The sequence below is a fragment of the Crocodylus siamensis genome, chromosome 7, assembly GCF_052110815.1.
Source record: "Crocodylus siamensis isolate JL-2025a chromosome 7, ASM5211081v1, whole genome shotgun sequence".
Taxonomy (NCBI): domain Eukaryota; kingdom Metazoa; phylum Chordata; order Crocodylia; family Crocodylidae; genus Crocodylus; species Crocodylus siamensis.
The window spans coordinates 21004209-21027037 of NC_143401.1; the positions used below are offsets into that span (position 1 = coordinate 21004209).

General features: G+C 48.8%; 1 protein-coding gene across 6 annotated transcripts in view; it reads right to left on the bottom strand.

Annotated features, from left to right (window-relative positions):
- Positions 1 to 238: 238 nt before the first annotated feature.
- Positions 239 to 22829, bottom strand: part of ARHGAP22 (Rho GTPase activating protein 22) — a 306841-nt gene continuing 284250 nt past the window's right edge. For 3 of the 6 annotated variants that reach the window (XM_090057610.1, XM_090057615.1, XM_090057613.1), the window contains 4 exons: positions 22299 to 22372; positions 18949 to 19070; positions 14973 to 15873; positions 240 to 1482 (listed from right to left, as the gene is read on the bottom strand). In XM_090057610.1, the coding sequence (XP_089913736.1) occupies positions 1254 to 1482; positions 14973 to 15873; positions 18949 to 19070; positions 22299 to 22372 (1326 nt within the window). In that variant the 3' untranslated portion in view covers positions 240 to 1253. Of the gene's footprint in view, positions 1483 to 14972; positions 15874 to 18948; positions 19071 to 22298; positions 22373 to 22829 lie in introns of all 6 variants that reach the window. The other 3 variants (XM_090057611.1, XM_090057612.1, XM_090057616.1) reach the window with 2 other exon arrangements.

A 22829-nucleotide genomic window follows, 5' to 3' on the forward strand; every position in this document is an offset into this window, starting at 1 on the left:
CTGAACAGTGCAGAATAATAGCTGTGCATCTGCATAGTGAGTAGCCACAAGAAAAGAGCTCTGTCCTCCCTCTCTCTCTTTCTTTCCTCTTCTCTCTAATTGTAAGACCTAAGGTCCTCCTGTATGTGGACTGACAAACCCTTAGGTTTAAATTATTTGAGGTGCTTTAATACATTATCTTCACTGTGGGATTTATTTAACAATAGTTTAGCCACTTTATATAAATTCCTTACCTCGTTGATATATTTGGTAGCCGTTTTGGTCTGAGACAAAAAGAAATCCAAAAATCCGGCACTCGTGGTTCAGAGATGTTACCTTTTATTAGACCACCTGAGAGTTGGTCTGATAAAAGGTATCATCTTTGAACCAAGGGTTCTAGATTTTTACATTACCTTATTGATACTTTTATTCACATGTCACTCCATCAGTTTTCACCAGTAATTGTGAGATCCCTACTTCAAAAATGAGAGAAATCACGGGCTGTAAAGACACCTGCAGCAAGACATGCATAGTTACAGCTCTATGCAGTTTGCTCAGCCAAAGTGTTTATTAATCGCATACAATTTCAGTAAGTCACATTTGGTGCAAATAATATTGGAGTCATAGGCTTTTGGTAATCAGATGAACACCTTAATAAAGTGTCAGATTTTCAAATGCCTTTAAGTGGTTTTAGGCCAGTTTTGCAAGACACCTTCGTAAAATGATACTGGGTACAGGAGTAAGATTTTTAACCAAGCATATTTTTTTAAACAAATGTCATGATGAACGGAGAACATAACATCAAGTTCAGCCTAATTCACTGCATGAACTATACACTGTGACAAACTAAAACTCTGCTCCCTCAGCTCTGGCTGGCCGAAGAGCCATTCACTTTCTGATGTCGTGTGCATATCTATTGTCCCCGGATCAGCAAAGGGATGGTGAAATAAAGCCAAAACCAGTGACATTTCTATGGCAAACCAGAAAGTCTCTTTGACCTTTGGGAAGAGAGACTCCATCCCCTCCACAGACATTCTGTGATGTGGTATCTGTGTTTTTGAGCATTGCCTTTAGCAGTCAATTTCCCTGACAGTCCAAGTATGCTATTATATGTAAACCAAAGACCACAGCATAAAAGTCACTGAGACCATGAAATCATTGCAGAATTACTCATGATGCATGAGTAAACTGGATCAAAATGTGCATAGATGGACTGCTTTCTTTCAATCTTATTTTTTTTTAATCTCATGTTCTGTGATGCCTGTCAGATTTCTCTATTTGGGGACGTTAGCTCCCTGGTTCCCAACAGTTAAATTCCCTAACGTTGAAAAAAAATCTTCCATTTCCTTCTGTAGGAGACGGTTTCTTTTTTCAGCATCTTCACGTGCTCGCTCAGAATTCCTCAATTTGATCTCCAGCATCATGTATCTCTTTTGCTCTTGGTCCAACTCTTCTTCCAACTTTGTCACTTGCTTTTTCAGATCTGCACTTGTTTCTTCAATTCTTAAAGCCAGGGGTGGGGGAAGGGAAGAAACAAAAGGCATTTTAGACTGGAGAATGCTATGGTACCTGTCAGAAAAATTACAGCTTTTCATATCACTGCTAAGATTTTCTCAAAATAACCGTGTAATAGGTTACAGAGACACAAATTGCAGATCCATGATTAAGGTTTAAGTGGGGACTCAGCCCTTTGATTTTACAGGAACAATGCAGTTTCTCTTCTCCAGGCTATAGCACTCACTCTTTAGGCACAGAAGGATTTTTGAGGTGCTCTGATCAATCCAACAATTAGTTTAAATTGAAATTACTTTTGAAAATCCTCTTGTCCCTCCTCATGCCTTTCCTTTCCTGTCAAATCATCTGATCTAAGCTAAAAATAGATGCCACCGAATGAAGCATGAGCTGTGTACTGGAATATGTCCTGGTATAGCTTATCCGTTTCACTGAGTGAAATGTTTTGCCCCGTCCTGCCCATTGATGCTGTGGGACAACAGGGGATGTGTTCTAGGGCTTCCGGTACTGCGTGCCCCTTGAATTCCTGTGCAGGATCCTACTCCTCACCAAGATGCGCCCTTGGGATTTCCAGAGTAGGTCTGCAAAAGCAGGGAAAGTTGGAGTTTCCCTGCTTACCTACATGCACCCCAGAGTTTCCAGAGGCCACGCCTGTTTGTCTTGACTAGGCTGATTCTAATGTAGAGCTGCTTATGCAAGGGCTGCCTGTTCTGTGTACAAGCAGTGTGTTAAGTAAGCATCCTCCTCACGTAAGAAAGAGGTTAGGTTAGGTCAGGTATTAGCCCAGACCTCTCTCCAGCCACCTTTAGAAGCTGACCCACTTCATCTTGAATGTAATCTTCATTGGATTAAATGAGTCAGCAATGCTGGGTGTGTCTACATGAGGTGCTTTACTGCACAATAGACTAATCTAATGTGCAGTAAAGCATCAGTGTCTACATGTGTGCAGGATTTACTGCACAATAAATTAGGCTAATACACCATTTGCTAGTACCAACAAACACAGGTGCTAGATTAATGGTGTTTTACCTACTGTGCAGTAGTGCATGTGTAGACACTGACTGAGAGTAATTTGCTCCCAGTCGGCCTAGGAAGCAGGGAGCTTGGGAGAGGGAGGCAGGGGGGAAAGAACTGTATGCAGCTTCACTGCTGCTCAGCTCTCACCAGCCATGAGTGGGGAGTGGGAGCTGCCTGGGTCATGGGCAGCAGCAGGGCTGAGGGGCAAGGGAGCTCTCTGCCCCTTGGCCCTGCTGCTGCCCATGCAGCATACACCCCAATCAGCTCCCACTCCCCACCTATGCCTTGAGGGAGCTGGGAGCTGAGCAGATCCAGTAGCCCTGGTGCTACCTAAAGCCACATGGCCCCATGCTGCACCATGCCAGACCAGTCTTGCGACAAGCGGCACAGGTGGTGCCAGCTTTGAGGCAAACAGGGCCATGCCGCATTGGGGGCTCTGGCCTCAGTGGGCCCTGAGCGCCCCACTGCTGCTGCGGGATCAAGCTGTGGGCCCTGCAGGGGGGGTGATTGAAGGCCCTGCGGGGTATGTGGGCCCTGTGGGGATGCATGTGTGCTGTGCAGGGAGGGCGTGTGCCCTGTGTGTGTGTGGGGGAGGTTGTGGGCCCTATGAAGGGACAGTCCAGGCTGCACCCTGTGGGGGTGTAGGGGACCCACCTCTCTTGAGCAGCCACCCCCCACACAGTCCCCCCAATACCCACATCCTCAAGCCACCCACATACCCAGTCACAAGCCCCATACCCCCCAAACCTCACCCTCACAAACTCTACACCCACCCACAAACCCCCCCCCAAATTGCTTTACACTTGTAAATATAACAATAAAACATTCCCCAACTGATCTCTCTATATACAGTGGCGTTTCATTTTAATAGCGGAAGAGCACTATTTTGGGTATTTTAATGAGAGAATATCAGTTTCTTATCAGAGTATTTGCAATTTGTAAAAAAAGGAACACATCTCTGCTGGTGAGAAGTCACGAGACCTGTGCAGAGGAATCTGTCTGGGGTCAGTACTGGGGACCCAAATGAAGGGCACATGAGATAGCTAACCTCTTGGTCATTTGGGGCCAAGAGGACATGCTTTGACAGTTCAAAGTGTGCTACCACAAGGACCACATTCTCTGGGTGATAGCTGCCCAGATGGCAGAGCGGGGGCACCCCAACCAGGTCTGGCGGGGGTGCAGCCATTTGACTGCAGGTCCAAGGGGGCGGATGCTGTCGTAGGTGGCAGCAGGTCACAGCCAGGCAGCAGCCCCTACTGCCAGACTGCTGCAGTGGGTAGAGGGTGCAGGAGCCACTCCAGGTTAGGGCTCCTTCAGCAGTTCAGCTGGCACAAGGGGTAACATCCAATACCAAGTGGCCAGGCCTCAGAAGCTCCTGAGGGCAAATAGCCCTGAGCTGTTCATAGACTTCATAGACATTTGAGCTGGAAGGGACCCCGGAGGATCATCGAGTCTAGCCCCCAGCCCCAGGGGCAGTAAGTCAGCAGGGATCATAGGATCCCAGCAAGATAAGCATCCAAATGTGTTTTGAAGGCATTCAAAGTGGGTCCTTGAACCACCACAGGTGGCAGTCTGTTCCAAACCTTGGGGGCTCAGACAGTGAAGAAGTTCTTTCTTATGTCCAGTCTGAACCAGTCACGGTGGAGTCTGTGACTGTTCAATCTTGTTATCGCTTGGGGGGCTCTGGTGAACAGTCATTCCCCCAGATCCTGATGAGCACCCTGATAAGCCTACACGTGGCCACCCCTGATCCTGTGCTTTTCCAGGCTGAATAGCCCCATTGATCTCAGCCTCTCATCATAAGGTCTGTTTTCCTGCCCTCTGATCATGCGCGTGGCTCTCCTCTGCACCCTCTCAAGCTTCTCCACATACTTTTTGAATTGTGGAGCCCAAAACTGGACACAGTACTTCAGCTGCGGCCTCATCAAGGCCGACTACAGCGGGCAAATGACATCCCGGGATCTGCTTGAGAAGCATCTATGTAGGCAAGCCAACATTTTGCTTGCTTTACTAGCCACAGCATCACACTGAAGGCTCATGTTCATCTTGTGGTCAACCATGACCCCAAGTCCTTTTCATCTGTAGTACTAACCAGCGGAGAACCTTACATTTTTCTGTGTTGAACACCATCAGGTTCTCGTCTGCCCATTTCATGAGTCTGTCCAGATCTGCCTGAATCACCCTCCTGTCCTCAGGTGTGGCTGCTTTACCCCAGTTTGGTGTCATTGGTGAACTTGGCCAGTCCGCTTCTGACACCAATGTCCACATCATTGATGTAGATGTTAAACAGTATAGGCCCTAGGACAGAGCCTTGTGGGACCCCACTGGTTACAGCACACCAAGATGATTGGCTCCCATTGACCACCACCCTCCAGGTCCTATCGCAGAGCCAGTTCCACAGCCAGCGGATCATGGTGATGTCAAGGCCGCAGTTAGCCATTTTAACCAAGAGGTGATCATGGAATACCAGATTAAAGGCTTTTTTAAAGTTGAGGTATATGACATTGACCTCTTCCCCTTTGTCCAGGTGATAAGTCACCTGGTCATAAAAGGAAATGAGATTGGTCAAGCAAGACCTCCCCGCAACAAACCCCTGCTGGGTATCCCTCAGGATATTGCCTTCAGCTAGTCTGTTAAGGATGGCCTCCTTGATAATCTTGTCCAAGATTTTCCCAGGGTAGAGGTCAGGCTGATGGACCTGTAGTTTGCCAGATCTACTTTCCTCCCTTTCTTGAAGATAGGCACCACACTGGCCCTCTTCGAATCATCTGGCATTTCACCAGAGCGCCAAGAACTCTCAAAGATCCATGCCAGGGGCTGAGCTATGATGCTCGCCAGCTTCCTGAGTACCCTTGGGTGTAACCCATCAGGGCCAGCTGGCTTGAAGGTATCCAGCCTGTCAAGGTGTTCCTTCACGAGGTCAGCTTTGATGGAGGGCAAGGAATCTCCCTCACCTGGGCCTCCCTGACCCATAGTGGGCAGGGCTGTCCCATGGGGCTGATGGAAAACTGATGCAAAATACCCATTTAGCAAGTTTGTTTGTTCCTGGGCGTCAGTTGTCAGTTGCCCCACCTGGTTTAGCAGGGGTCCAATGCTGCCCTTGCTTTTCCTCCAGCTCCCCGCATATCTAAAAAAGGACTTCTTAATTTCCTTGATATTGGTAGCTAGCTAGAGTTCCATCTCAGCCTTGCCTTTCCTGATTTGCTCTCTGCAAGTCCGGACTAAAGCAGAGTATTCTTCCTTGGTGGTGGTTCCAGTCCTCCATCCTTTTTAGGTCTTCCTTTTGAAACACTGGAGGTCCACCAGTCCCCAGAGAGCCAAGGGGGCTGCTGTGCCCTTTTTCTGCCTTTCCTCTGAGATGGGATGGACTTTGCTTGTGCATCCAGGATTGCTCCCTTGAGGAGCATCCATGCATCCTGAACTCCCCTTTCCATTGGGTTATGGCCTTTTAGGGCCTCTCTGACAAGCCTCCTTAGCTTGTCAAAGTCAGCTTTCCTGAAGTCGAGGACTTCTGTACAACTGACTGACTTGCCAGCTTTACAGCAGATGGTGAAGGTGATCAGTTCATGATCACTGTCACCCAGCTTCCCTTCAATTGTTAGGTTGCCAATTAGGTCATCCCTGGTTGCCAGTACAAGGTCGAGCAGTGCTTTACCTCTTGTTGGCCCGTACACTTCCTGTGTCAGATAGAGGTCGTCCACACGAGAGAAAGCTTTGCGACTACTCGGATTTGGCCGAGCGCTCCTCCCATGAGATGTCTGGGTAGTTAAAGTCTCCCATGACAACCATACACCAGGATTGTGCGGCCTCAGCCAATTCCCTAGTGAACTCCTGGTCGAGGTTTTGACTCTGGGTAGGGGGTCTGTAGTAGACCCCCACCATAGTATCCCCTGAGCCGTGTTCCCCATGGATTTTAACTCAGAGGGTCTCAAGTCGTCCACTGTGGGTGCCAATGTCAGCTTGCAGGGACGTGTAGCTTTACTTGACATAGAGAACGCCCCTGCCCCTTTTGTCCACTAGATCCCTCCTGTACAGGGTATAGTCGTCTATACCTGTGGTCCAGTCATGGGTGGAGTCCCACCAGGTCTCTGTTATCCCAATGACATCATAGCTTTTGCATTTAGCAGGAGAACAAGTTCCTCCTGTTTATTCCCCAGGCTCGTGGCATTTGTGTATAGACATGCAAGTGTCCCCTTAGGGGCCCTTGCCTTGCCTACATTTTGTTCCAAGGCTGGGGCTGGGGTGGGATCCCTTATGTGCCTTGGCCTGCTGGCTTTGCAAGGGTTGCTCAGTGGGCCAGCAGTGGCAGTAGTCCTCCCATCCCCTGGCAGGCTTAGTTTAAAGCTTGGTGGAGCAGGTCAGCCAGTCTAGCTGAGAAAAGCCTCCTCCCCAGGGGGGAGAGGTGGAAGCCATCCCTTCCTAACAGCTCGCTGCCTCTCTCTCCAAAGAGCGGACTGTGGTCATGGAAGCCAAAACCTTCCTGATGACACCAGCACCACAGTCTTTGGTTGACTATGTGGATCCTCCTCTCCTTCCTCAGCCCATACCCCGAGACTGGGAGGATCGAAACACCACCTGTGCCCCCAGACTCTTTAGCCCCTCACCCAAATCCCTGAAGCACCTCATGACCCAGCTAGGAGCACTCCGAGCCGTGTCACTGGTGCCCACATGGATGAGGGTAGGTTTTATACTGCTGGGGCCACCACAGGTGCTGGCCCTGGGCTCTAGCTCCCCCTGGCTGCATATACGGAAGGAGCTGGGCAGGGATTTTTTGCCCCAAGTGGCACAACTTGTGCCACATCAAAATGCATGTCTGGGCATGTGTGCTGAGGCACAAATCCCTGGCTCAAATTTGAGTTGCTGCAAGTGCATGTCTTTGTGGATGTGTCCTAAGACTGGCAAGACTGCTAGACCACCTGATTGGTGCAGGAGTCCTTCTGGCTGCTGATTTCCCCTCATTTATTGCTGATTGCCGGGGAAGTGAAAACTGCAGCATATTTAAAACTGCAGTTTTTGCTTCCCTAGCAATCAACAGCAAACAGCTCAGCCAACAGGGCCCTTCCACAAATCAGGGGCAGGGAGAGCAAGTAGCAAAACGAAAAATATTAAAGAAGCCACTGCGGGGGGGCATTTCCAGCATGATTTACAGTTGTCCCTACAAATAAGATATTCCCAGAATTTGTTACCAAGATCAGAATCACAAGGCAAAGATGGCTCCAGAAATCCACGTACAAATGTCTAGAAAGTAATAGTCTTCCAAAAATCTGGAGAAAAGTTGACATCATTGCTATCCTGAAAGCCAATAAACCACCAGAGTATCTGAAGAACTGTTGTCCCATCTCACTAATCTGTGTTATGAACAAAGTCATAGCATGCCTAATCCTGAATAGAACCGAGGACATCACTGATTCCCATCACCCACAAGAACAAGCTGGCTTTTGGAAAAGTGGTATACCACTGACCAAGTTACATTACTTACATATGACATAGAACAGGCTTGTCCAACATGTGGCCCATGGGCCACCATGCGGCCCGCCAAGCCATTTTCTGTGCCTCGCAGGGCTGTGATGGGAAACCGTGTTTACTTTCGTTCCCATCCCTTGTCCTTCTCCCAGCCCCTCAGCAGCTTCCTAATGGCTGCTGAAGGGCTGGGGAAGGGACAAGGTTCCCACATGCACTGCGTCAGGTTGACGTTGCTGACACAGTGCACCTCCTCCCCTCCCCCCTCATTTCACGGTATCCCTTCCTCGCCCCACCCCTCCCTTCCTCATTTGCATGCCAGCTCATCCCCTCTCCCACATTGCAGGGTTTCTGTCCCTAGCCCCACCCCATCCCTCATTTGCATGCCGGCCGCATGGGCTGGAGCAGGTCGCAGTGCAGGGGGCGTGGATGCCGGCTCAGGGGGATGCTGCAGCCAGGCCTGCGGGAGATGCTGCTGCCGCCGCCGCTGTGGCTGTCGGGGTGGGAAGCCGGCACTGTTCCCACCTCCCCGCATCCCCTCCACGCCCACAGACATTGTGCTGGGGGGTGGTGAGTCATGAGCCCCAAGGAGGGAGGGACCCCTGCCGCTTGGGCTCGGGCTGCCCCGCTGGAGATGTACCTGCACATCCCACACCCACCTGTAGAGTCCCCACATGTTCCCCTGGCTGCTGAGCCCAGGTGCGCAGGTGTGGGAGCATCCTTGAGGCCGCCCAGGTGGCAGGGAGGGCACGGTGGGGTCAGCCGGCTCCCCTTGACCCCTGCGCTCCCAGGTTGCAGCCCGACTGGACAGGCCGCACAAGTGCCTGCTCCTGCTGGCACACTGGGTAATAAAAAGTTCATGGTCCAGCCCCACATTCAAAAAGGCTGGATACCCCAACATGGAAAATGGATTTGAAATGAGACAGAAAACAGGCACGATCTTTACAAACCTTGCTGCTTCCTATGAAACTATATAGTATTACGGCCTCAAATATAAACTGCACTCTGACACCTGGCCACAAGCTATGACTTTTCATCATGAACATGTTCTCCAACAGATCATTCAAGCTCACTTCCAGCCAAAGAGAAAAAAGCAGAGTATGAACTCTGAAGAATGGAGTTTCCCAAAGGGCAGTGCTAGCACCAATTCTTTTCAAGGCATAGTCCTCAGACTTCCCGCATACAATATCTTCTAAGTGATACATGTACACTGACAATGTTGCCACAGGAGCCCATGGAATAGATATGATAATACTGGAAATGATACTGCGTACTGACATGGAACTCATTGCTGATTATCTCCACAAATGACACTTAAAATTGAGCATCAGTAAATCAATGTCATCACTTGTCCACCTGGACAATTACCATGCCAAGAGCAGGCTGAATATCACAGTAGGCAAGCACATCCTTCCCCATGAGCATATCCCAACCTAACTAGGACTTGCATTAGATTACTGCCTTACCTATAAACATCACACTCAGAAGGTCATCAGTAAAGTCTCTGCATGGGTAGCTGCCTTAACATGTTTAGCCAGCATGACATGGGGTGCCAAGTTCAAAGTCCTCAGAACCACCACCCTCACAATGGTATATGCCCCAGCATCTTACTGTGCTCTTATATGGGCCCAAAGCTATCACACTAGAAAGCTCAACACTGTACTTAACAGTATGCTGAGATTTACAACAGGCTGCGCAACCTACACGCACACAGATGTACTTCCTGTATTCTTGGGCATTAGTCGAACTGATATAAGAAGACAGACATTAACATCATTACTGGCATTTGAGGCAAGAGATGATAAAAATCACCTGTTCCATCAATTGGTAACTGAAGACCCAAACAGATGGAAGCTTAAGACTTATAAACAATGTATACATTAAGCCCACAAGCTCTTGGAAGAGACTGGAGATGCTGAACTAAACCTATGGGCCGCATCCAGGTGTGCAGGCATGTACGGGTTGTGGCACCACAAACCTCTTTATGGCACCACAAACCACATGCCCAGAATGTTAAAACATGACCCATGCTGCAAATTTTTAGTGCACAGGCAAATTTTGCTACCAGGAAATCCCAGCAGCAAAAAAAAACATTGAGAAAAGAAGTGATACAGTGCATGCAACAGGACCGTACACTGGCAAACATGAAGGCTTGGTCCTCCAGAGAGACGTTCTGGCTGTCAGCAAGAATGTCTCCACTCATTTAGTTGCACCCTGGGTCCTCAGGCATGCTGGGAGGGTGCAAGGAAAGGGCAGTTTGCCAGAAGTGGGGCAATCTGACCCACACCAAAGCCATGCACAGAAGTGTGCACTGCGGCAAAAAGTGGTGGCATAAATTTGTGCTACTACTACTTTTGCCACTGCAAGTGCATGCCCTCGTATGCAGGGATGCACTCATGGGTAGCAATGGAGTGGGCCAACCACTGGGAAAGGTCAGACCTATTCCTCTACAGCATTTTATACCAACATCAAACGAGTCCCCCCATTGGACATGACCTTGAAAGAGAAGTGTGTGTCAAGTTAAACAGTCTGAGATCTGGATACAGATGCTTCAAAACAACACTGTACAAAATGAACATTTTGGACAACCTCCCATGTGAAGGTGGTAGCCAATAAACAGCACAGCATGTAATCGAAAATTGCAATTTTTACAAACGTCCAGACAGGGCAGGTGGAATCCACACATTGAGCGATAAAACCAGACAGCGGCTCATAGATTTGGAGGTTGAAATCTGACACCATACAAAAGAGAGAGAGAGCTCATGCTAAATGCTACAGCCTGATCTATAGCACCAGGCCTCAGAATCAACTGAGATCTCAGTTCACACAATCGCCCAGAAAAGTCAGATGATAGCCAGAACAATACCAGCTCCAGTTCAGACACAGGTTCAGATGCAAATTGGCCTAGCATCAAAGAAGATTTGCAGACTCCTGCTCCTCCTTCCGATCAGTTGGAATGACAAGAGAACAGACACCAGCATTGTGGATCTAGCAGACTCCACCAGCATAAAAGCCATGTTTATATAGCACTGGTTCTGTCGGACAGAACATATTGAAAGGATTCTTAACAACCAACTCCCAAAACAACAATTGACTCCAAAACAGTTCCTGTACTTCCAACTCACTGATGGTCACCACTCTAGAGGTAGACAAAAAGAAGAGACTCAAGGACACCTTGAAGACCAACCTAAAAAACCATGATATTGACACCAATACCTAGGACACTCAATCACTGAACTGTCCCCACTGATGCTATGATGTATGAAAAGACATCAGTCAATTTGGGAAAACTTGCCTCAGTATGGAGAGAAGAGGCAAGAGAGACAAAGGGAAAGAGCTGTGACCTGACATCACCAGACTCTGCTCCTCCTAGAACTATTTGCTATATCTGCAGCTGAGCATTCACATCTTGGATTGGTCTCCTCAGTCATTGATGACCTCCCTATTTAATGGAAGACTGTCATCCTCATATCGAGAGACTGGTGACAACATAGGGATAACCAGACATGGAACATACAAACCAGATTATGGCTCAATCTAAAAAGTCCTAGGACATTTAAGGTGCCATGAGCTAGTTGTAACACAAAAGAAAAAATGACAACAGGCTGGATCTAAAGCAGTCATAGAATCAGAAACTTAGGGTTGGAAGGGACCTCGGGAAGTCATCTAGTACCACCGCCTGCTCAAAGCAGGCTGTCCCCAACTAGAGCACCCCAGCCAAGGCTGTCTACACAGAATTTAAAAACCTCCAAGGATGGAGATTCCTCAACCTCTCTGGGTAACCTGTTCCATTACTTTACTACCCTCCTTAGGAGAAAGTTTTTCTTAATGTCTAACCTATACTTCTGTTGCTGCAACTTGACACCATTGCTCTTTGTTCTGTCATCTGTCACAACTGAGCACAGCCCAGCTCCCTCCTCTTTGGTACCATCCTCCAGGTAGTTTAGGCTGCTATTAAATCCCCCTCTCAGTCTTCTCTTCTCCAGACTATAAAACCCCACTTCCCTCAGCCTCTCTTCATAAGTCATGTTTCCCAGCCTACTAATCATTTTGCTGCCCCAAACTAGACTATCTCCAATTTGTCCACATCCTTTCTGTAGTGGGGGTTCCAAAACTGGGCATAGTATTCCAGATGTGGCTTCACCAGTCCTGAATAGAAGAGACTAATCCCTTGATATGCTGGCAATTACCAATGCAGCCCAATATGCTGTTAGCCTTCTTTACAACAAAGGCACACTGTTGGCTCATATTTAACCTATTATCCACTATAATCCCCAGGCCCTCTTCTGCAGAACTGCTGCTTAGCCAGTCAGCCCCCAGCCTGTACTGGTGCATGGGGCTGTTCTCTCCTAAATGCAGGACTTTGCACTTCTACTTTATTGAACCTCATGAGGTTTCTAGATCAATCCTCCAATTTGTCTAGAACTCTCTGAATTCTACCCCTACCCTCCAGCATATCTACTACCCCTGCCTCCCTGGTTTGGTGTCATCCATGAATTTGCTGAGGGTGCACTCCATCCTGTTTTTCAGATCATTGATGAAAATGTTGAATAAAACTGGCCCCAGGCTCAACCCCTGGGGCACTCCACTTAACATGGGCTATCAACTAGACATTGAGCCATTCATTACTATCCTTTGAGTCCAACAATCCAGCCATGTTTTTATCTACCTTATAGTCCATTCATTCAACCCATACTTCCTTAGCTTGAGAATGTTGTGGGAGACCATATCAAAAGCCTACTAAAGTTAAGGCATATCACATCCACTGCTCTCCCCGCATCCACAGAGCCAGTCACCTCATCATAGAAGGCATTCAGGTTGGTCAGGCATGACTTGCCCATGATTGATCCATGCTGACTGTTCCTAATCACTCTTTTTTCCACCAGGTGCTTACAGATGGATTCCTTGAGGATCTGCTCCACGATTTTTCCAGGGACAGAGGTGAGGCTGACTGGTCTGTAGTTCCCTGGATCCTGCTTCTTCCCTTTCTTAAATATGGGCACTATGTTTGCCCTTTTCCAATCATCTGGGACCTCTCCTGATTGCCATGAGTTTTCAAAGATGATGACAAATGGCTCTGCAATCACATCAGTCACCTTCCTCAGCACCCTTGGGTGCATCCCATCCATCCCCATAGATTTGTACATATCCAGCTTTTCCAAGTAGTCCCTAACCTGTTCTTTCATCCCCAGGAGGTACTCACCTCCTATCCAAACTGCGCTGCCCATCTCCCAGTGGAGATGAAGTCTTCTGCTTGCTGCCAGAGGTCACAAGCTTCCACCTTCCTGGGCATTCATATCCTTTTCCTTCTCTAGTGCTACCTCTGGAGGTCCTTCCTCCACAGTCCTAGAGGTCTCCTCAATATTATGCAACAGCTGTAAAGTGTATCCTGTATCTATTCAGTACCTGGCCTTAAGGGCCCATGGCCTGGAGTTGGGGCTTGTGGGACATCCTGCACTACAAATAACATTTACTGCAATGAAGTGCCCATATCTGGCCCAGAGTACCTGCTTGCCTCCCATAACAAACACTAGCTATTTCTGGACCTGCCACTGTCTCGAAACATTACAGCAAATGCTCAAGCAGAAGCTGATTCTTCAGTATTGTAGTATAGCACCAAGTTAATGGACATAATTTCATCTAGGGCAAAACTACCTACCTATCAAACATTTTTTCATGTAGGCAGTATCACATCCAAACTTACAAACTCCTGTTTATTTCTTGGGATTGCTTACCTGTGTACTTATCTGCATACAACCCCATCAAATGCTTACAGATTAATTTTCAAACGTTTGTCTGATCCTGTTGCCCTGTGTAGCTAGAGAATACCCTTGTAGTTGTGGGTGGAAACAGAAGTCACCTTTCATCAACTTTGTGCCACCAGAAAAACAGCAAATAGATGTTCATACCTTCTGTAGCACCCCAATGTGGCTGGAACAATAGATCGTAAGAATTTGTGCCACTTCATTGTGCCAGACTTCTGTTCGTTTTATAGCAGGAGAGCATGGGCAGCCAGGACTGCCTGCACTTTCCTGCCACCCCAGGCAGCTGTCTCCAGGGTGTGTGTCCTATGCACCCTAGGAACTCATGTGCCTGATCAGGCCCTTCAAGTTCCAAGAGCGCTTGCCTGGCTTTCCCCACTTGCAGAAAGGCACCCCTGGCTGTCAAACTCACTCTGGTGGTTCTGGGGCTGAGAATGCCAATCAAAATCAAAACAAAACAAGGAATAACCCACTTGCCAAACTTGTAGGCTCCACTTGAGGTACCAACCCCTCCATGATATGTTCATCTGCTCTTACACTGTGTTATTCAGTTGCAGAATACTGGCACCCCTGAGCTGGGGTCATGTGACCCCCAGGGCAGGGGGTTGGACTCGATGACCTACTGAGGTCCCTTCTGACCCTGCCAGGATGCAGGTCACCTACGAATCTGTAACTTGCACAGCAAGCTAGTGGACACTCAACTGCATACTACAATGTGTCTGGAGTGAAGTGCACCCCCAAGGTCTGGAACAGCCTGCTATTGGAGGTGGTTCAACCACTTACACTGAACACCTTCAAGAGTAAATTGGATGCTTATCTTGCTGGGATCCTATGACTCCAGCTGACTTCCTGCCCTTTGGGCAGGGGGGCTGGACTCAATCTTCTGAGGTCCCTTCCAGCCCTAATGTCTATGAAATGGATGTGCTGACACTTTCTTTTCCACTGGATGCCCTGACTAGCAAAACACTAGTTTCCCAGGGAATGGAAATCCCATTTTTTCAATCCTCTCTAGCTGTAAAGTACCTGGGATGAGAGCAAAGCTGCATTCAAACAGCTCTGGAAAACAGAGGTCTGGATATGTGTCTAAACTTGACCCCCTCTTTCTCCTTCAGGCAACTGAAGCCCTAGATCTGAACACCCCACATACTATGCAGCTCAGACCCATTGCTCAGACCCATTCATTTTTTGCTTAAGGACAACACTGCAACAAGGATTTCTAGTCACTGCCAGGAGTGGGGTTACCTTTTCATACTAGACTCATACTCAGTCCTCTGTTTGCTTAGTTCTGTCTTTAGCTCTGCCACCAAGCTCTGCAGGGCTCTGGAGCACTTGGCAGAGTCTCTGGAAGCAGTGGCAGGGTCACTAAGCTCACTGCTACTGCTGCATGCTTCAAGCCTTTGAAGGCTGTTCTCCAGATCCACAGTCTTGATTTCGCTTTGTGACAGTGAGCCCTGAGTAGCCCACTCAGTTCGGAGAGAGCTTAAGGCTGAGGTGTCGCTGGCCCGACAAGCTGGGCAGCTGCTGACAGAGTCCATGACGGAGATTTCACAGGATGACGTTGACCACGTGGTGCTGGCAATGCTGTGTGTGCTGAGAGAGAGGCTGGAGGAGGGCACATTGTCATAAGTAGAGAGTCTCTGGGACGAACCTGAGTCTTTTACGCGTTCCCCAGAGGAGGTCCGGCGGTGCCCTCGGAGAGAGTACAATCCATTCATCAGCCAGTTCCCACCAGAGGACAGATTGGGGATATCTAAGGATGAGCTGCCCCGCTTGGGGCTCACTGACCGTGCCCCCTGCTGGCGAAAGGAGTATTTCCAGGGGGGCAATGTCTGGACTCTTTTACTGGGGCTGGTAGCTGGCTGGCTCACTTTGCCGCTGCGTTCCTGAGGGGTGATTTTAGTCAGTGAGCCAGGCACAGCATTCAAGACCACAGCGCTGCCAGGATGCAGGTCACCAGGGCTGGGGGCGCTGTGCTCTGAGCGGCTTTCCTCGCTGTCTTCTTCAGAGATCCATTCCACAGTGCTGTGCAGGTGTGCAGGCCAGGCCACGGGCTGGCTTCCTGATGCATCAGCCTGTGGAACAGCAAAGATCCGTCCCTGTTCGCTTATCAGAACAGTCATCAGGTGCTGAACCAGTGAGGTGCCTGTGGGGAGGAAACACAACCAAGGATTTAATCAGAGGAATGAAAAGGCCTCAGATATTCATTTCCTGGCTCTGAGAAACTCCATGGGGCAGCTCTGGGACCATAATGTACAATAATGGACCTGTATAAATAATACATGCTAATAACTCTAGGCTCTTCCATCAATGGATTGGAAAAGACAAGTAGCATTGTTGGCATGATTACAGATGTGGAATATGGGATTCAAACATGTCTGTGCCGGGCCTCACATAAAGGAGCCCTCATATCTTGATGATTTAGTACAGTGCAAGTGGTTATTAGCAATGTTATCAATGAATAATTACATTATCTTGCCCAACATCACAGAGTGAATCAGTGAGTGAGTCAGCAGCAGAACCCAGGAGTCCTAACTGCCAGACCTCCTACTCTAGCCAGTACACCACACTGTCTTTGTTAAGCAATGGGAGTTGGAGCCCTTAGAACAGTGGTGGTATATGTGTTTGGTGGCATGAAAACAGAACAAATGGCTTCTCGCACCCCTCAGTGACTGCCTTGCAGTTCCATTCTTTGTCAGGACGCACCCCGCTGCAGTCTGTCTTTTCCCCTGCCTGAACTGCACAGCTGTGTACTGAGTACTTAGGGCAAAGTCACCTTTGGTGAGATCCCACTGATGGAAATTGAACTCTGCTATGGTTTTTGACAAGTTATTACTAACTCAACTGGCTGGGCAAAATATTCCAGAAAGCGTCCTTTACCAAAACTGTGCTGACTATTTCCTGGAAATGGGAAAGTTGCACAATCAGTAGTAATTCATTTGCTAATGAGGAAAGTATTTCAACACTGTAAGGCAGCACGTAGGGCATCAGCTGAACCATGACATGCCATGCTCTGGGGCTGGGGCTTCAGCGGCAGATACTGAATCTGAGACTGCTGGAGCTAAGTGCATGAGTGTGTACTGCTTGCATTGAAAGTCACCCTTTTACCAGCCAAAGCCTCAGTCTCATCTAGGTGTGTTTGTGGCCCAGCCACCACTAGAGGGAGACTGAGCACCACACTGGATGTATGCTGGTGTACCACACTGGTGTATATTACAACTGGGACCTAGCTCAGTCCTACAGCTCAATCCCCTCAGCTAGGGTTACCATGCACCCAGGTTTTCCCAGACATGTCCTCTTTTTGGACCTTCCAGTCTCTGTCCTGGCAGTTTTTTAAAATATCAACATATGTCCACGATTTTGCTCTGTCTCCGCTCAGCATCGAAGTTTTCCTCAGCACTTCCTGGCTTGCCCCAGCCAGAAGCTGCTTGGGGCTGGGGAGAGTGGGGGCAGGGCATCACCTGCATCTGCCCACAAGCCCTAGCAGCTGCAGGCAGGTAAGGCCAGGACAGACAGGGACAGAAAGAGACAGAGAGAGAGAGTGTGTGTATGTGCACATGCAAGTGCCTGCTGGTGCTGCAGCAGGGCAGGGAGGTGGGGCAGGAGGTGGGGCAGGTGCCTGCCCCTCCAGCTGGGGAAGGGGGACAGGGAGCTTCTTTGGGGGCAGCAGGGCTGGAGGAGGCAGAGGGTTGTGGGTTGGGAGTGATGGGCACTGACAGGGCTGGGGGTGGGGGGCAAGGGGCTATGGGTAAGGAGTGGGGGGGGGGGAGGGGGAGAGGACTGTGACTTGAGAGTGAGGAGCACCAGAGGGGTGGGGGACTGTGGGTTGGGAGCACAGGGCACAGGCAGGGCCAGGAGGCTGCGGGTTGGGGGTAAGGGATATCAGCAGGGATGGGGGGGGGGGCTGCGGGTTGGAAGTGAGGGGCACCAGCATGGTCTGGGTACTGTGGATCGGGAGTGAGGGGCAGGCACTGGCATAGCACTGCTCCCCCACAATCCTATTACCTCCCTCCGACAAGTGTCCCCCTTTTTTAACCTGGAAATATGGTAACCCTACCTCAGCATATATGCTAAGTAACCTAAAGGCGAATCTCGCTGAGATTCCACTAGTAAAATATCTATGGAGAAGGCCTCCAGACACAGGGCAGACAGTGTTATTATTTGCCACGCACACTAGTGGCGTGTCTTGAAGTACGGGTCATGGATAGGTGAGCCTTACCCCCCTGGGTCTGTAACCACCTGGATGCCAGCTCACTATGTCATTAAGGAGCTTGTTTGTACAGCGCACAGAAAACATCTCTGCTTTCAGCATATAAGAATCCAAGCTTTATCTGGATGGCATTCCACAAAGTACAGTCCACTTCCACTGATGTTCCCAGATCCCATTCAGTTACAGACACAGAGGAAGTACTATCTTGAAGTTTTAACATTTTCATCCATTTCAGGCACCACATGGAAACATCAAAACTGCCCATGCTTTCCCAGCTAAAAATTGGCTATACAGATGTGTTGAAATATGAAGTACAGCTGTCATCTTCCAGTTCCATGTAGGAATCAGATGATCCCCAGGACTGAATCCTAATTTCAGCTAGTGTCCTGGAGATATGCTGACCTATGAGATGAATATTTTTCAAGTTTCCAATTCTTGGATGTGCTAGTTTAAAGCAAGCTCAGCCAATATCTGCTGCAGTGTAGACAGACATGTCCACAGACAGTTCCTAAGGAGAGAGCCATTTGCTTACAGAGGGCTTTATTGTGTTTTTTTCATTATGGATCTCTTTACAGGACACTGGAGTGTATAAAAGTGGTTGGCACTGATAATGATCAGCAGTAATTTGCCTGATATTTCAAGTTTTCAATATTATCAGCCTTCAGAAGAGCAATCAGCTTCTCACCTCAGCAACGGTAGGCTCAGATGATTCCTGTGACAGCAGAGATAGTACAGAAGAACACCCCATGTAACAGTGTGGGGCTTGCTGCTCCTCATGCCAGAGATGATGTGGGGGATACTCCATGGACTAGGAGAAATGTTATGTCCCCTGAACAAGCACTGAGTGAGGAGAATTGTTCTGCTTGCTATGGGCGACTAAGCCCCCTTTGATGTCATCTGCATTGGGCAGTATGGTGAATGGCATAGAGTTTCTGATAATAAATGTTTTTTTACATGCAGTGTCTGTGTGGGTCCAGAAGGTAGCACCCTCGCAGGAACGAGAGCACCTACCTTCCATCATGGTCACTGGATCTTCCATTTTGGGTCGCAGTATATTTGGTCCAAAGACTGTGGCAAGGTTCTGGACGCTCATTTTGTTTATGCTGGAGTGAGACTGAACTTCATCGAGGAACCTTGAAAAGTTCCCCCAGAAAACAGAGAGAAAGAGAAGAGAAGTGTCAGATTAAACCGGATGCCTCTGCCTTTCCATGTGCTCCCTCTATCATCTTGTGCCTCTGCTAGGTCTCACAGGCAGGAACCATCTCACTGTTTACTGTTCACATGGTACCTAGCCCCACTAACTCCTGGTTCATAACAGGAGCTCACAGGTGTCACTATAATTCAAATGACACATATACCCTATTCCTTCAAAGGATGTGAAGATGGACAGAAAGGTCCAATGGCCACCAGTGCCAAAGCCACCAGACCCTTCAACCCATAGGAGAACTGAGATTCTCTCCTCTTTAGACTAAATCTTAACTCAGTTTTGGCTATTTCCTGCCATTTCCCACATAGGAACATGGCAGAAAACTAAGCAGTCAACCAAGAGAGCTTGGTTTGTTTAGCTTAGCAAAATGAAGGCTGAGGGAATATGACAGTTCTACAGAAATATCTCAAAGGGGTAAGCATCAAGGAGAGAGGAGAGCTATTTAAGTTACAGGACAATGCTAGCACACGAATATATGGAGATAAACTGGATGTGGTAAATTCCACCTGAAATTAGAAAAAAGGGTCATAATGATCACAGCAGTGAGGGCATAAAGCAGCCTCCAAATGTGAGGGCAAAAACCCTAGGAAACGTAGCTAGCTTTAAGATGGGGTTTGACTGAACTCTCAGAAGGATTCTGCAATGCAATTTTCTGGGATAGTAGGGGACTGGACTCCCTGACCCAAAAGGTCTCTTGCAGGCCTCTCTGCATTCCCAGGATAACAGTCGTTCCCACAGCACTTTATTTGTAAATCCCTGCTCCCTTTTGTAGAACACTGTGAGATCTGAGGTGAAATGACAAAAAGAAACTAGACCGGGGTGGACAATTATTTTGGCTGGAGGGCCACTTAACAAGTTTTGGTGAACTGTCGAGAGCCACACATATAAAATCTTTTAGAAGATGTCATTTTAATAAATTATAGATAAAAAAACCCAAATCATATACTAAAATCAAACCTCTACCGTACTATATTTTATTTAAAAAATAATTTTTGCCCAATTTATTTAGAGGCGATTGCATAATAGCACAATGTAAGATCTTACTTTTGTATATTGTTTGTGTGTGGGGAGGATCATAGGGGGTCTGTGGGAGATGTTGTGGGGGCATAAAGTATGTGTGTGGGGGGTTTGTGAGGGGGTGCCCATACACTAGGCCCTGGGAGCCAGCCGGGGGTGGAAGGAGGAAGTGGGGACCAGGGAGCACTACACAATGCGGTGTAGGTTCAGTCTGTGCCCCCCCCCCCCATATGGTCCATGGCTACACCCACAGCACTCTGCATGGGGCTAAGCTCTGGCTGCTCTCAGAGGGGGCAGCCCACACTCTGCTTCCAGCACATACAACTTCCCGGCAGGGCTGTTCCCAGTGCAGCTGCAGCTGTGGGGTACAGCTCAACTCCTCCTGCCTCCAGCGGCTCTCCCCTCTCCTGCCCTGTTGTGCTGCTCCAGGCAGCAGGTGGTACAGTAAAGCAACGGCAGCCATGGGGGTGTGTGCTGGGCGCCACATGCCCAGCCAGGTGGTTGGGTGAAGCTGCAGCCAGGCAGCTCCTGCCCTAGTGTGTGGGGCTCCAGGTCCTGCTCTAGCTTCCACTGAGCTGGAGCTGGAGCCCTGCACACTGAGGCAGGAGCTGCCTGGCTGCAGCTTCCTTGCTGCCTGACTGGGCATGTGGTGTCTAGCACACCTCTCCATGGCCACTGTTGCCTCCCCATGTTACCTGCTGTCCAGAGTGGCACAGCAGGGGCAGGGGAAGGAAGAGGAGGAAGAGCCACTGAAGGATGGGGGTGAGGTGAGCTGAGCAGTTCCTAGGCACCTGCAACTATGCTGGGAACAGGCCTGCTGGGAAGCTGTGAATGCTGACCAGGGCCAGGACCAGGACCAGAGCCAGGGCTGGGGCCACGCAGAAGCCTGGTGCCAGCTGCTCCGGGCAGGAGCGGGTAGGGCTCTGCCCCATGCGGGGTGCTGCTGCAGGAGCAGCCACAGGCCTGATCCAATCAATTAGTATGTACCTGCCCATGGGCTGGATCCAATCAGTTGGTGAGCCATATTTTGCCCACCCCTGAACTAGGCCCTTGCTGTGCTACAGCACTAGGGACACAGGTGCGAGTGGATATTTCTGCCAGCAGTGTAACTTTTTTGTACAGTCCTCTGTATTTGATAGGTGGCTAGGGCCGTGGGCTGAGGCTTTTCTCAGGTCTGACCCACACCTGCTGTGTAATACTGGTCAAGTTTCTTACGCTCTTTCTTGGCTCAGAGCCCCCTCTGTAAAATTTGGACAATAACGTTTTCCTCCTTCATGGGAGCACTGTAATGAATAATTCACCTTCGGGAGGTTTTCAGCTACTCCAGTAATGAGGGCTGTAGCAAAACTTACTGAGGTCTGTAGTTCCTGTGGCAACATATAAAAAACCCTCTCTCCTCTAAATTTAGGCTTTTCCCTGCTCCCACTGAAAGAGACAAGCATTGGTGATGCTAGCACTGCAGCTCACTGCCTTGATCCATGTTGGTTAGTCCTATGTGGAGCCCGAGGGGGAGTCCAACTCAGACACGGAAGCAAGATATAACTCAAAGCTCTTGCTGTTTCCTGTGGACATTGTAGCCTCAGTCCTTGCACCCACATCACATAGTCCCCACCCTCAACATCTTCCTTGTGCAAACTGTTAGTCAGCAAAGAAACCAAGAAAAGAATAAGCCAAGGGGAATGAATGGCAATCACCCAGTCACTAGGTCAGGGTGGAGGCTGTCAAACTGCTTACTCTGCTGAAGTCCTCCAACCCTTCCTCTGACCTGTTTAAACTGTAAACATTTTGGGACAAGGACTAGCTACTACTCCCTGTTCATATACCACTGTGGGGCCTTGAACCTGGCTGGCCCTTAAGCACTGCTTTAAGAAACAGCATCATCACTATTAATAATAAAAGTTATGCCTGTTGGTAGGGCAGTGGGTTAGAGCAGATTACCCTCCTGCTCTGGAAATACAAACTCAGAGCTTCCCTCACCAGAGCAACAAAATACTGCACCACTCGAACTGTTACAGCAGTTAAGTGTAAACAATTTCAGCATATTGGCTCAGTAAATAATTTGCATGTGATACCACACAGACAGCCATATAAAACTTGGTGTCTCTGATTTTGCTGATGGCTTACCAGTGCCACTTACTTGCATATGTACTTGAGGAGGTTGTAGTTGGCTGGGGGCAGATTCTTTACTTGCTTGACCAGCTCCTGGGTACCCTAGAGGTCAAGACAAACAGTGAGAGCAGTTATTTACAGAAGGATACAATGTGAATGGGACACTGCATAGGGAGGAAAATCCCTTTTCCTCTGATGCAAACCTAAGTGCACAAACCACAGCACTAGGCTCTATGGAAAGCCTGAATAGGTACAAACCATGACCCACAGCTTCCAGCATAAGTGATGCTGTCAGTGTGGTGTACTTCTCAACTGATTGGGAAGGGAAGGCATGTCAACCTTGAAGCATCGATCCCCACCTTGCCTCTGTCCTGTCCTGACATCCCAAAAATGAAGACTCTGGGTTTCTGCAACTTCAAGCTGGCTTCCACAGGGCAACAGCAGTTTTTCTGCCTTCAAAGAGTTGGGCCAGGACTTGATTATATATTTGCAAACCTACTCCAGTCTAGCATGTGTCTTTGCAAAAGTGGAAGTATCAAACCCTTGCTCTCTGCATCTC